This window comes from Balearica regulorum, chromosome 12 (assembly GCF_011004875.1).
Source record: "Balearica regulorum gibbericeps isolate bBalReg1 chromosome 12, bBalReg1.pri, whole genome shotgun sequence".
Lineage (NCBI taxonomy): Eukaryota > Metazoa > Chordata > Aves > Gruiformes > Gruidae > Balearica > Balearica regulorum.
In genome coordinates this window covers 13010051-13024851 of record NC_046195.1, presented here as the reverse complement: position 1 = coordinate 13024851, position 14801 = coordinate 13010051, and the positions used below count along the sequence as shown (strand labels likewise).

The following is a 14801-nucleotide window of genomic DNA, read 5'->3' as shown; positions in this document are numbered from 1 at the left end:
ACCTGGAGTGACAAACTTTATTACCTCGTTCATTACCAACAGCAGCATTTGGGTACCAGAACCGCATGTGGGGACACCATAAACAGTAAGACTCTTCTTGGTCCTGTTCCAGCCCAGGAACAGGTGCTAGAAGAGGCATTTCTTTCTCTTCTTCCTCCGCCATTACCAGCCCTTATAGACTGGTAGTGCTCTCTACCGTCCCTCTACGTCCCCGTCCCCCCCCCAGAAATGTGACCTACAGCCTTCAGCCACCTATTTCCTTCTTCATCAGCCAGAACTGCCTGCAGCCAGGTGCCTTCCTTGGGACTCAGAGAAGCGCCCAGCCAGAGCCATCTCCCTAAACCCAAAGGGGATAGTTGCTGTCTTGCATGTGGCAATGGTTGGGGAACCCACTGCTACAGTCTCAGCCACACCTGCAGAAAAATCTTTCCTAAACTTTTCCGCTTGTAGCCCAGCTTGCAGGTGCCTTCCTAGTTTTGTTCCTCTAGACAATACTTCAGTATAATAAATGTCAATTCATTTCTGAACATTACAGGTTAACTGGTAACAATATGGTAAAACCAGCAATATCTGGGGTTTGGATTTGTGATTTGCCAGTGCTTCCCTTTCACAGAGGAGCACGTTTCTAAAAACTGGCATCATCTGGCAGGTCCCAAACACCCCCTGAGGGGAAGCCCTTCTATGCATTTAAGCAGATCCCAGGTCCAGGTCTTTGTGGCTGCAGGCAGGGGTTTTTGAGTTTTAGGCTGAGAAGGAAGGTGGAGGGACTGGTGATGAGGAAGAGGCTGGGTACAGAAATTGGGAAAACCCTGTGCCCTGCAGCCAGGCCTTCAGCCCGGGGCCTGCCTGGGGCTGGGTGTTTGGCCACGTGGGGAGGGCCAGGGTAAAGCCAGGGGTCCGCAGGCACTCCTGTGTGTGGGGAGGCCTGTTACAGGGGGTGTGCCAGTGGCACTGGGTGCCCAGGCACCTCGAGGAGACCATCCACGCAGGGGCCTGGGCCTCCATGACAAGGGGGGACAGGGCACCCCCAGGACCAAGGGCTGGGAGCCTCTGGCCAGGGGAACTCGGGGGCCCTGCTGCAAAAATCAGCCGGGCTCAGCCGGCTTCTCCTTGTCGCCCAGCCTCCATGTCAGGCGCGCATAAAGAACCATGTCATGCTTCAGCTGGGAAGGAAGGGCCGGGAGGGACTGGAGTCGCTCTCTGTTCTCCTATTTTTACAGAAACCGATCTGTGTACCTAGAAAATAACAGGAAGGGAAAGCGCGGGGGGGAGGCGCGGGCGGGGGGGGATAAGAAGATCCTGTTTTCGGTCGCTGCCCGAGGAGTAATTCGGAAGAGACGGCTCCATATTCCCGGGGCCGCGGCGGCTGCGGCGGGGATGGAGCGGGCGGCGCGGGCGGCGTAGCCAGCTCGCACGGGGGGGCCGCGGGCAGCGCCGCGCCCGCCCGCCGCCGCGGGGTGAGGGCTCCCCGGCCGCCCCCGCCCGGCCAGGCGCCCCGCCGCCAGCCGGCTCCCTGGTACCGGGGGCTGCTGGGGTTGTGTCCAAGGCCTCCCCCTCCCCCGCGTACACACTCACTCACACACACACACACACACACTCACACACACACACACTCACACACACACCCCATCTTCTCCTGCCGCCGCCGCCGCCGGAGAGATCGGGGATTGCCCGCGGCCCGGCCCCGCTCCTGGCTGCGCCCCGTGCCCGGGCTCATCGCACCCCGCGGGGGCTCGCCCGGCTGCCCCCGGAGCGGTGTGTGCGGGGCGGGGGGTGTGGGAGGGCGGGGGGACACACGGCGGCTCCCGCGGCGGCTCCCGATGGCTCGTCCGCGGCCCCGAGAATACAAGGCTGGAGACCTGGTGTTCGCCAAAATGAAGGGGTACCCGCACTGGCCGGCCCGGGTGAGTACCGCTGCGGGGGCGCCCGGCCCCAGCTCCGCGCCACCGCCGCCCCCCTCGTCCTCCTGCCGGGAGGGCAGCGGCCGGGCCGCGGCGAGCCTCCGCCGGAGGCCCCGGCCCCGCCGGACGGGGGGCCGCGGTGCGCGCCCACCCTGTTATTATTGTGCATCTTTTCTTTGATCTGCAGATTTCTCCCCGGCCCCCCGGGAGGAGGAGGAGGAGGAGGAGGAAGGGAGGGGGGCGAGCGCGGGCTGTACCTGGGTTGTTATCGTGGGGAGGAGGCTTGGGGAGCCGGCAGCGCTGCCTGCATGACAACGATGCTGTTTACTAAACGCCCTCCCTCGCCCCGGCCCCCGGCGCCCCCGTGGGGCAGAGGGGCCCCCATCTCCCCCGCGGCCGGCGCTTGGGGCAGGGCAGGGCAAGGCGGCCGCATCCCCCGGGCCCAGCGCGGCCCAGGACCCGGGCGGGGAACAAGGCCTCGGGCCGGGCCTGGGGATGTGTGTGGGGAAGGGGCACGGCCCAGGGCAGGGCCGTGTCTAGGGGGGCATGTGGGGAGAGGCGAGGCCTGGTGGCACGCAGGGGGAAGGGGCCGGGGCCCGGAGGCAGGCAGCCGTTGTCCTCAGGGTGGTGGGTGTCAGGAGAGCCTGGAGGCATGGCTTGGTGTGGAGAGGTTGGGTGAGGTGAAGCAGGGCCTAGCTCTGAGGTGCTGCCCTGTCCGTATGGGGTGCTGACATCTCTGCAGCTCGGTGGCCGCCCCTCTGTACACAGGCTGTTTGGGTGTTGGGCCTCCCAGTCAGCCACTGGCTTTATTTTGTCTTTTGCTGTGTTGACTTCTTTCATAGCTCTTTGTCATTTTTTGTTTTATGCCACTGTGCTATAACTGAGGTGGAAAGGCATCGTGGGCATTTGGCAGTCAGATAAGCACCCCATTGTATTTAAACATCCATTTTTGGTGCCACTACAGTAACGCGGAGCAGGGCTTTCTCTGGAGTGTCTGGTACCGTGGCACACTTAGACAGCCTGTCCCTTCCCTCCTTTTTGGTCACTGTTGTGTAAACTCACTGTGAAACCTGTGTGGTGTGAACTCATTGGCAGACATCAGCCAGTGACAGTCTGTATTTACTGGTCTTCTCCAACCTTACCAGGATGATTGGTTCGTGCTTCATGCCATCATTTTCTAGTCAAGGAAAGCTGCTGGTCTTTATAAAGAGCATGAAGATAATGAAGTGTTGTATGCAGCATGCAGGAAAACATAGATGGGCAGGATAAATACTGACATTTAGCATTACCCTTGACAAGGGAGCCCAGGAAAAGGATGGGTGAGAGTGGTGGAAAGTGAATTGAAAGGTGTCCTGAGTATAACTGAGGAAGCAGAAGTGACAGCAGACACCGTACAAGGAGGGAAGGCCAACACCACAGGCTTAAGCAAAGGTTGGTGAAGAAAGAATAGTGAGGGTGCTAAATATCTAGAAGCATGTAAATAAGGTGGTGCATTCAATTATGTTGGCAGAGCAGTCTAAAATTAGCATGCAAAAGGCCGAACTTAATCAACACTGGGTTGCGGTTTTGTTATTCTATCATTATACAGGTTGGTGGATATACTACCTAAAAAATGGCAATTTATGTCAGCAGAACAGCATGATCCACTGAAAATTGACTTCTTTCCTACCTCTGTCATGGTTTAATTTACTGTGAAAATTTTAATGTGAACAGTTGAGACCATTACCACATTGAAGCCTGTTAATCCCTTTCCTTTTTGAGCCTTTGTAAAACTCCTGTTTGTTTACCCAGAAGCAGAACAGGGCCTTTTGTTTTAATGGCATTTTCTTTCCTTTACAAAAATCATTATATGCTATGCAGCTGGTCATAGCCTTTGACTGGGTGTCTAAATAGGTATCTGAATGGCAATAATATCCAACAGAGTGCATATTCACTAGGAAAAAATAGGTGTGCTATTAACATAACTTACTTCCTTTGTGCAAACTAACAGGATGTAAAGTTCAAGCGAAGACAAAGCAGTCTCTAGTTTTAACATGACTTAGCAAGCAGAGGTAAAAACTGTAGAGAGCCCAGACCCTACCGTCAGGTAGGAAGAGAGCAGTCAGGCTAGGGGAGCATGAGGGCTCGGTTTTAGTTCACCTGAGCGTCAAGAGGCACAGAGTGTGTTCCTGTAACATGTGAGGCAGTTACATACAACTTCATGTTAGATCAGGCTGATGTCTGCGTGAACCTAATGTATTGTTTGTGAAAAATACAGTTCGTACCATCTTTACTAGGACTTTTCTTCATCTTGGTTGCCAAGTTTTGCCTGATGTGCACTTCCTGAAGCAAAGAAAAAACCTAGTGAGGACACTAGTCTTTATTTTGTTTCCCAGAAAACATTATTATATACAAATAGGAAGAAAAGAAGTATTTGAGTTGAGAATGCAAGTCAGATACTCTGATTAACTGAATGCCTTTTATCCAGGGGATTCACTTGTTTCAAGATCCTTGAGTGTTTGCTACCTACATCTTTATTCATTATGCAATTAGCATGTTTGATCTTTGTATTCTCATGTAAAAACTTACATATTTCATGCTAATATACTAGCTTAATAATACAAGTAATAATACATTTACATGGCAGCGTTATTGCCCTTACCAAATGGTGTTTTGCATCTCTGAGACCTTTAGCATGAATTTCGTGTCTATGGACAAACTTCTTAAACTGTGTTTAATAAACCTGAGAAGTGTTAAAGCAGGACAGAAAGACTCTGCCTACCCTTTAATGAAACACATGGACATAACTGACCTGGCTCAGAATCAGCCATGTATTTTTGTGTGCCTGGGTAGGGTCATACAGAAAATCTAACTCAGATCCCAGAAGCAGTCCAGCTGCAGTAGTGCAGATCTGCAGCTAGGTCAATTATCCTTGTCTCTCATTAGGTATGCTTCTGGGCTCAGGCAGCTCCATGTGGCACAACACTGCAGAAATACCCAGCGTAGGCAGCAATCTGTAGTCCTAGACCATTAACCTTCCACCCCCTCTCTTTGGAGGTACGTTGCGATCAGCAAGAACGAGACTGGCAAATCTGAATTTCATCACTGTGAGTAAAGAGAGAGAAACCGTGAAGAAAGTGGCCAGATAGTGATAATATGCCCAGGGACCATTGAAAAATTTTGCCTAATAATTGATGTTGCCTTACAGCAGTCAAACTGCATTTCACATTTCTTTGTGGATTGTTCTAGAATTAATTTGAAAAGGACTAAATTTGCGACACTTTGCCAAAATGGTAATGGCTAGTAAATGTTGTTTTTACATACCCTATTAAAATAGAATTGGTGAATAAAACCACTCTCTTCAAAAGATGCTTTTAGATACTTGGTGTCTGAAAGATGTCACTTAGGTCTTATTACCTGGAAGGCCTGCTTTGCATTTTGGTATCACGTTTTCTTGGGCAAAGCCAAAATTTCCTTTAGTTTAACTGGAGGCCAGTGAATAGGTTTAGGGTTTAGGCCCCAAGAACCATACTGAAGCTTAATAATAACAGTAGATAAAATACTGGCAGCAGTTTGATTTAAACATGGTTTTATGTTAGCCTGTGATGTCAGTTGTCTTCAGATGCTCATCAAAAATGCAGAATAAATACGAATTGGCCAGGTCATCAGTCGCTGTAATCTAACAAATAAGCAATTGTGTATCCAGGGTGCATGGAAAAATAGAGGAAAGATACTATTGTGGTTAAAATGTAGGAAATAAGGATTCAATTCATTCTACATTTCATGACTGGTCTTTGCCTTTGAAGCACTAAATCCCTCTGTTTCTTAGTTCCCTGTTTGTAAAAGACAGTTAACAACACTTTTCCCTTTAAAAAGGTGTTGTGGAGACAAAATCACTAACATTTATAAGTTGCTTGGCTACTGCCATGCTAGGAGCTGTGTTAGCAAACATAGACAGAGAAATCTCTTTCTTCAGATACCCTAGTTTATCTAGGATAGAGGTCCAGCTTTATTGAGAAATTGCCCCTTGAATAGTCACTCAGATGAGATAAAAGGGAAAAACTAGTGGTAGATTCAGAAAGATCAATAATGGTGTTTGTTTTATGAGTGACCCTGAAGAAACAATAAGCACTTAGTTGCTGAAATTAGCTGCTGATTTAAAAATAGGAAGGAAGCTGTTAATGCAACTGTAGAGAGCAGAGGAAAAAGTCTGGAATGACCTGAATAAGAGCATGCCCAAGTAAATGGCTGATGCCATTACTGAATAGAAATCTAGGATCATACAGCTGGGTGGACAAGAACTGTATTTGGGTAAAAGCAAGTAGTGTGTATAGGCTTGGTAAAGTTGATTTGATACAATGCAAAAGAGATCCAAGCAGGTAAGGCGATGTATTTCAGTGTAAAACACATGGATGTGTAGAGCTGTTCAGAACATTTTGTGTTGGGAGGAGAACGCAGCCTTTAAAGCGAGGATGTCACTCAAGCTATTATGAAGGTGGATTTACTGTCTTGTGGAGGTGAATTTTCCTATTTTCTCCTGTTTGTCATGTCCAGTTCCTTTATTGCTGCTCTGAATTAACACCTACTTGAACTCCAAATTTCCTAGTTAACTGACAATCCTCATATGTGAGGATTAATGTATTAGAGTTGCAAATAGGTATGAAATTTTCAGTATATTGCTTAGAGTAATACATAGTAAATGCTATAATTTTGATGGGAACTAGTGTCTATGGCGGGCTGAGCATCATAAATGTAACAGTGATTACATGATAGGTTTTAGTGGAGTATGTTTCTTCAGTATTGTTGACTGTGTCCCCCGTCCAGCAAGGCATGAAAGTAAGGCACTTTAAAGTATGAACTAAAGTAATCCAAGGGAAGGGCTTAAAGGTAAGCTTATGCTTAAAGACTTTGTTAGACTAGGGCCTAAAAAGATAAGGCTAAGTAACACTGTAGTATTATAGCATAATACAACGTTAGAGACTATTAAAAGAAATTACTACTACAGAGTGACAGAATTGCAGACGACGTTCAGTATCAGTAAAAAAAAATCAAAAATCGTATTTTTTACACCCCTATGCAGGCATTTTAGTAAATAAACCTCTCTCTTCCAGTTCAGTGAAGTATGGATGGAGCTGGGGGGTTGATTGTGGTGAAGGTCTCAGTATAGGACCAAGGCCTAAGTTCTGACATAGTTTGGTAAAATACAAGATACCTAACCAGGAACAACTTTGGACGGCTATAATTGCAAGTATGACAGCTTGGACATATCAAACTCTCGAAGACATCATAGAAGAAAGAGTCTACATTTTAAGTGTTTGATATTTCAAACAGACCATTTGTTTTCTTATTAGTATAAGGATAAGGGAAGGTAGGTTTTCCCTGGCAGGGTTTATCTTTTTTGGCAAAGAATGACAGACAAAAATCAGATTAGATCCAGAAAACTTCAAAGGGTCCATCAGAAATAGACAACAGATCTTTCTCTGTGTTTTTCTGCCAAAACCCAGTCTGCAATCTTTTGAGCTTGTCTCCTTGGCCATTTGGGACCTGTTCAGTCCTTCACCATGTGCTTTGCTCCTTTTTCCCCTTTTGGTTGCTCTGGTTTATGACCTCACTTTTGCCATGTTACTAAATATGAGTCTCCTGTGACTTCTCCTTTACCATCTCAGAGCTTCTTCCATCTCTCTCCCTCTTTAATTATGTACCTCATTCATACATCACTCCTCAGAGATCTGCAAGCAATTTTTCATGGCAGGTCTCTGTTCCTTTCTGAGATGAGACATGATTTGCTGATCACTGCAAAGGTCTGTCTTCACCTAGGAACTAATAGTGAAGTCGTGGCTTCTTCAGGCAGCACTCCCATGACTTCTGCTGTGGTGCATCTGAAAAGAGCACATATAAGGCAATGAGTACTTTATGGAGCTGGTTTTTACTTTCTAAACCTTCTGCACCAGGTTGGCACATGTTAGATAGCATTTAAACTTTTATTTGCAGATATCTGGTCATATTTAGAGTAGGTGTGAGTGCCTTTTCAGTGACTTCATCAGCTCATTGAGTACTGTTTTCTTCATTTCCTAAAGCAAAAACAACAAGGAGTGAAGTGTGAATTCTCCTAGTATTTGGAAGGTGGGGAACCTCAGCAGCTGATGGACTTTCTCCATTCTCCTGCATTCTGCTCTAAGTGTGACTTAAAAACAGATTTCATCTTAAAATTGTAGTGTAAAATGCAGTATTTTTTATACATAAAGGTGAATCATAGCTTACAGTAAAACCTTTATAGTTGCTCTTGTTTGGCAAAGAAATAATTTTGGGGCCAAGATGTTCTATGTTTGTTGTTAGCATGGCAGGGGTATTTGGGAAACTTCTTTAAAATTCAGTTCTTTAAATCTCTCTGTTGGTTGTTTTTTTTCCTTTAGTTTAAATAACTAGCCTCAAACGTGCAAGTCTGATCTTTTTGTGTAAATGACAATGGATGAATACATTTTCTCCTGCGGTGTCATGATTTTAAGTCCAAATGAAGATAACCCAGAATAAAGACAGTTGTCTCAGAAGTTTTGAGGCAATAAGCAGTTAAAGTTTTTCATACCCATACTGTACAGGCTTTTTGTTAGATAGTTTTCCTTGTCATTTTGAAGCCACTGAATAATTTTCATCAACTAATCTCATGAAAATCATTGGATATATGTTTTGTCTGAAGGAAGGGTGCCCCAGTGAAATTGGTAGTCTGTCAAGTCAATCTCTATGATCTGATTGTAAAAAGATACGAGAAATGTTAGTTTCCATTGCATTAATTGACAGATCTCTTCTTTTTATTAAAGAACCTTTTAGGACCCCCAACTGGAGTGAATTTTTTGTAAGCATAGACAGCAAAACGAAGGCTGAGTTTTCAGTCTTAACTCTTCATTTCCTGATTTCCCCATCAGAATAATGCATTAACAAGTCTTCCTGTATTTAGGGTAATAAAAATCTTGTAAGCAAGTGATTGCTGACAGTAAGTATATACAATTGTCATTTGAGGATAGATGAAAGGATTTCCTGGTAATGCTGGAAAAGTGATGACAATGTAGAGAGCTTGGACATTTCAACTGTTTGAAATAGTGGTGTCTGAGCAGTAAAGACCTTTCCACTGTATGCTTGAGAGGCATAAGGGAGAAGGAGTGTGCCTGAGGCCTCTCAGTAATACTGTAATTTGAGTGATAAATATAGCAACAAACACTGGAAAGTAGCCTGTGTGGAGCAGGCAGGAAGAGGTTGTGGAGCCAGCTTTTTGAAGGTGTTAGGAATTGGCTGAACATCAGTACTTCCCTGTACCTTTAGGTACTTCGGTACTTTTCAAGTCTTCCCCATGTCATCTGTATCTCTGATCTCTACATACCATGGACATGTATGTGTGTGTATACACATACCTATTCTGTGCATAGATATACACACCCCCATAGAAAAGATAGATGCTTAAAGCAGAGGTGTAGCACCTTGCTGTGGTAGCACATCACTTGACCTTCCACTCCAACAGAGGCAGCATCAACAGAGAAGGGCCCAGTAGTTTGGCTGAAGCACAATAGGAGCAACAAGAATAAACAGTTATTTGAAAGAGTCCAAGAAATATTTGGCAGACAAGTGAGTATCATGAGGTAAAGCTTCTAAAACTTAAAGAAGGAAACAGATCCTTGCTTCCTCCTCTTGGGAAGGTCTCTACATTACTGGCTCTGCACATCTGAGATATTGTTTCATTTGTGTAACAGCCAGTTCTAAACTTGATACAGAAATTGGAAATAAACTGCAGATTCATTTCCAGTTTTCTTACGCTCAGACTATTTGACGTGACAGTCTGATAATACTTACTTTTACCTAAAGGGTAGGTGAGACCTGGCTTTGGTGACTTTTTTGTTGTTGTTGTTTTATATTAATTTTTTGTTCTAGAAAACAAAAGGAAGGTAAGAAGTTTGAGTAAATACTCCAGCATCTTAACAAAACAATGAACTTCCCATGTTATGATGTAGTTCCTATTGCCCCGTTCTGAAGTTCCTCATCCTTCAAATGGTCTCAAGTCATCCCAGATATTATCCTTGGCATCACTGCTGCTTCAGAAAGACACATAATGTTCTTGAATTTCAGAAGAATTTTATCTCTGTCTCCTGGCCTTTTGTAAAGCCCTGCTGTAATCTGAAAATACCTTCAGAGTCAACATAAAGGGAGGAGATGACATTGTAGCGTGCTCTGGGTAGCACAAAGCCCAAAGTTAGAAGGGACAGGTGTCCATAGACTCTGGTCTCTGCCTTAGAAAAGTACATTTAAATCTCTTTCAGTTTGCCATTAGCAGACTGAAAGGATAATTAGCATACATCTGTAGCCCTGAAAACGCAAACTGGAAACAACTGTTTATTTTGCCTTGCAGCAACATGTAAAAAACCTAGAGAGAGGCTGTTTGCCAGCTCTAGTTTGGCTGCTTGAATAGAAGACATCGTGTAACAAAAGAGGAAAAACAGGGCAAGGAAATATCACACACCAAAGAATTTCTTCAAGGCCTTCGGTTAACAAAGCATTCTACATACAGCAGAGTAAGTAGGGCCGGGGAGGAAGGAAAAAATCCAGGCTGGAGGGACCTTACAGGGATCACTGTGGTGTCACCGGTATCAACTAGGGAACATTGTGTCAGCCATTAAAGTCAGTAACCTTGTACTCCTTGGGCTTGGAAAGCACCTACCTGTGAAGCCACTTACAACACAGAAAGTAAAACCACACTGAGGCAAGGAGTGGAAGAAACTTGAAGTCTGGGAGAGCTCGATACACAATTGCACAATAATGCAAACCATTTCTGGGAATCGATCCCATATCAGACTGTATTACTAAATGTACTAAATATAAGTACATATTGAAACATAGGGAGTAACCTTACAGAGATATGTAGCATCAGTCTGGAGAGGCAACCTAGGTGGGAGCAGCAGGAAAGTACAGATAGAGGAGCAAAAGCTATAGTTGCAAAGAACAATTCTGGAGTTGCCATCCTTCCCTTGATATGTTTATGCATTTTGCATAGAAAGTGATTGGATATATGCAGCTCTTTTTCGATCGTTTTTCTTCAGCTCCACAAATCTTACATTTTACAGTGTTCGGGCTTCCAAGAAAGGGATAGTATGAACCCCTTCTTTAGTTCCTGGAGGATGGGGTATCATCCTCAGCTGGAATCTCCTCCACGTGAAGAAAACAAGAATCCAGGTCTCTGTTCCTGGCTGCTACCCTGGTCCCTAACCTATTGTTTGGTAACTAGGAGGCAGTTCCTCCAGCTCCTCCTCCACATATCCTTTGGGAAAACTTTAGACGTAGGGCACTTACGGTTCACCTTTTCTATGGGATGTATCAGTATCTTCCCGTTGCAGCAGCTGGCGGGGGGGGGAGGAAGGCACTGATGGGGTGGTGTTTAGACTACCATGTGCCGTGGGTCGGCCGTCCTGACAAAGCAGCGTAAGATGATGTCAGAAAGCAGAGCACTGTGCCTCAAAAAGAGGTCTGTGTCCTTCCTCCTCTCGAGTTTTGCCTTTCTCTTTCCTACCACTTGTGCAGAGACCACCCAAGCACAATGGCCAGCAGGCATAAAGGGGCGTGATTTGCACCCCATAGCAGAAGTGAGGCCATCCATGCATGGCCTGCCTGCCTTCCTTCCTTGGGATAGAATTTATTATTCATCACTGTATGTAAAGTGATCCCTGCAGCCCCAATGGTTGCTTTTTAGTGTGTGGGTTGACATAACTGTGTATTTTTCTTTAGCTTCCTTCAACTTGTTACCAGCCTGCACAGCGATGTCCTGCACAGGGCCAAAATAATTTTCCTGGGTGCGGTCGCACCATGTGAGGTTGTCTGCCAGCTCTCTGGCAGGATGTGTGTTTGCATATGGGGATTTCTGCATATTGCCTTGACCTTTGCAGCACATTGGTTGTTCAAATGTAACTTGTGGTCCACTATTGGCTTCCTGTAGTATTGCTGCTTCCAGTTTCTCTCTCTTACGTTGCCAATCCTTTTCCCCAGATGTGTTAGCTTTTTCCTTTTGCAAACTAAATTTCAATTTACTTGCAGCTCATATTTCTCACAGACCCAGGACTCTGTGACTCAGTTGTCATATTGGTTTTACCATCACTGGGTGTAGTTAAATGACTGCATGTTTATACATACATGCACATGAGCATAAGAGACTATCTTAATATTTGCTTGCTGTCCCCAATGCCTCTTCCAGAACATGGAAGAAGGTGTTAAGTGAGGCAGATCCGGGCGAGGAATAGACCTAAGCAAGGCATCTCATGCCAGGCACCATGCCCTACTGTAGTGCCATCTTTTGTCATCTTTTTCTTAAACTAATTAGTTGCTAGTTCATTTTCAGCCCAGATGTCACTGTTTCTATCTAAGCCAGGGTAAAGTTGTATTTCTGTCAGGATTTCTTCAGTCACCATTATCTAGAATCCAGTTAGGTGGTGTTCATTCAGGGTGCATCACATGTGGAAGTGTTTGCAGAATTGAGGTTCCTGTGTTCTTAGCAGCCTACTATTACCACTGTGTTTCATTATCCTCCAGCCGGCACGGGCTTCGGCATTTCATGTGTTCTGGGAGATCCACTGCAGGGCTGGCGGCTTGCTGTCCTGGTTGTTAGGGAATAGCGGAAGGAAGATGATAGCTATCCCGTTAGTTTTCTCTCTAAAGACCATGTCCCAAAGGCAGCAAATGAGTTTGACTGCAAAAAGATTCCTTGATTTCAATAAAACTGCTTACATGTGTGCTGCCGTGCCTGTAGAAACATAAAGTAGGACCACAGCTTAAGGGAGAAGGCAGACGTTCATGTTAAAAAAAAAAATAAATAAAAGATGACATTCCTTACTGCAGTGCCTCTCCAAATACCAGGGTTTTTGAAAGATATTAGTGGTGCAGCAAACTCAACAGATAATTCTTTTCATATGGTGTCTGGATCAGGTGACTCACATATGTTCACATTTTCAGGTACCCCTTTTGCTGCTTTTTATCGTAAGTTCTTTTTAAAAATCTTCCTCTTGTGCAAACTTTATTTTTCTTTGTCACAGTCAGTATTTCTATCACAGCTTTAAGAGGAAGGTAGCATAAAGTTATTAAGCCTTGTGGTTAGAATTTTAATCTCTGCAAAGATATATCGCCAGTAATAAGCTTGTTCTATCTGCTAATATTTTGTTTTCTTTGCATTTATTTGAGAGTCTCCAGTTTGGAGCTTTTTATTGTTGTTAAGTGAGTAGGTCAGTTTTCTGAGCAGGTATTTTGAATTGGTTCTTCTGGTAAAATGACAAGAATTCCTTGTTAAAAGATGAAAAGAGATTAGAGAAGACACATTTGTCAGACAGGGCTCTTCAGCATTAAAATGCTGTGAATGTTTCCTCCTTATCTTTTGGAAGATGTTTTATGCCATCTCCTGCCTTACAAATGAATGGATTCACCTGCATATATAATTGCCATGTTATTGTGCTGGATGGGATCTGATCATACAAAGACAATGGCTTTGTTTATGCTGCCAAACTGTATGCCCAGCTGTGCTTGCAGGATCAAGCCTCTAGTTGTTAAGTTTCTAGAAGCCCATAATAGTAAAGATTTTAGTGGCAATATGTTAAGAAAAAATGCCAGCTTCTTTAGCAGATGTGGGAGCAAGGGGAACAATTTTTTAATGAGAAGCTTATACTTTCTCTGAAATATTTGCTGCTGGATGAAGGTGTTAGTTTACTTGTTTGTCAAATGTCAGCAATACAGTTGACCTGGTACAATAACAGGGCTGTCAGGGTTGTCTCCAAGGCAGATTTATTGAAAAGGACACCATTGTGAGTGCTACGTGTGAGACTGAATTGAGGATCTTGACAATTAAAAGCTTTGTGAGCTAAAACTCTTTGATTGTGGAGCATGGTTTGGACACGTCATGTATCGTCACCAGTGTGTTAAAAAGTAAAGGCAAGGGACACTTAGAAATAAAGTTTTGAATACTAACTGAAAGGCTTTTGGTTGGATTTTGTTGATTTGTATGAGGTGTATATAAACACTGTGTCTGGATCCCAGGATAAATTTGTATGTGCAGTGTTCCCTAATGCCCTTTCTAGTTCCAGATATGTGTCTCACTAACCAAGTTCTCTTTTATGTGTAATTGCCTTTTCCCAGTTATTTGCACAATATGAGTCAGAATAATATGCTGTTTCTTTACAGCTGCTTTTTAAAACAAAATGGTAACTGGATTTAAAGCATGTTTTTTTACTGATATGCCAAGGGAGAGTGCTAAGCTCCCATGCTTAGTATGGATGCCATTCCTTATTCAGAGGTAAAGGGTGTTTTAAAAATTTAATATTAATGTATGTGGGAAAACAACTATTACAGTTCCACATGTGTAATTTGTCCCTTGAGAGCCTGTACCCTTTTAAAGTCATCATTCCTTTAAAATTAATCTTCTGATTACCCCTCCAAGTCTGGTATAGAAAGGAGAGCAAGCAATGGCCAGAAAGGCCTTGGTCTTGTTTAGGGAAGGAAAGTTAGAGAAAACCAGAGACTTTTGGAAGAAAGTAGATTCTAGAGTAAATGTTGTGACTTCTGTAACATAACTGCAGCTGAGTCACTAGGTTTTGTGGATAACTCGTGTTCATGGAAACACCATCTTCTGAGAGGTTATTTGAAAGTAACACAAAATACTTACACATACCTCATACACGTACTCAGGTTAACTTACTGGCTAGAAAGAAAGGATGTTATAAAGTAGCTCTTAACCCTACAAGTGTATAAACATCTAGGCAAGTTCAAGCCCATAATTAAAAGAGAATGCTCACATGCTTAAAACCCATATTTAGTGTTTGTGATGTAAAGTATTTTTTTTGGCATAATGGATATGCTACCCTAGCAAGTCTGGTCACTACCATACTGATATATCATCTTGTCTCTGAC

At 44.3% G+C, this 14801-nt stretch overlaps 1 protein-coding gene across 1 annotated transcript in view; it reads left to right on the top strand.

Moving 5' to 3' along the window:
* The first annotated feature begins 1329 nt into the window (after positions 1-1329).
* HDGFL3 (HDGF like 3) overlaps positions 1330-14801 on the top strand; it is a 38792-nt gene continuing 25320 nt past the window's right edge. The window contains exon 1 of the mRNA XM_075764552.1: positions 1330-1904. Coding sequence (XP_075620667.1) covers positions 1821-1904 — 84 coding nt within the window. The 5' untranslated portion in view covers positions 1330-1820. The remainder of the gene's footprint in view (positions 1905-14801) is intronic.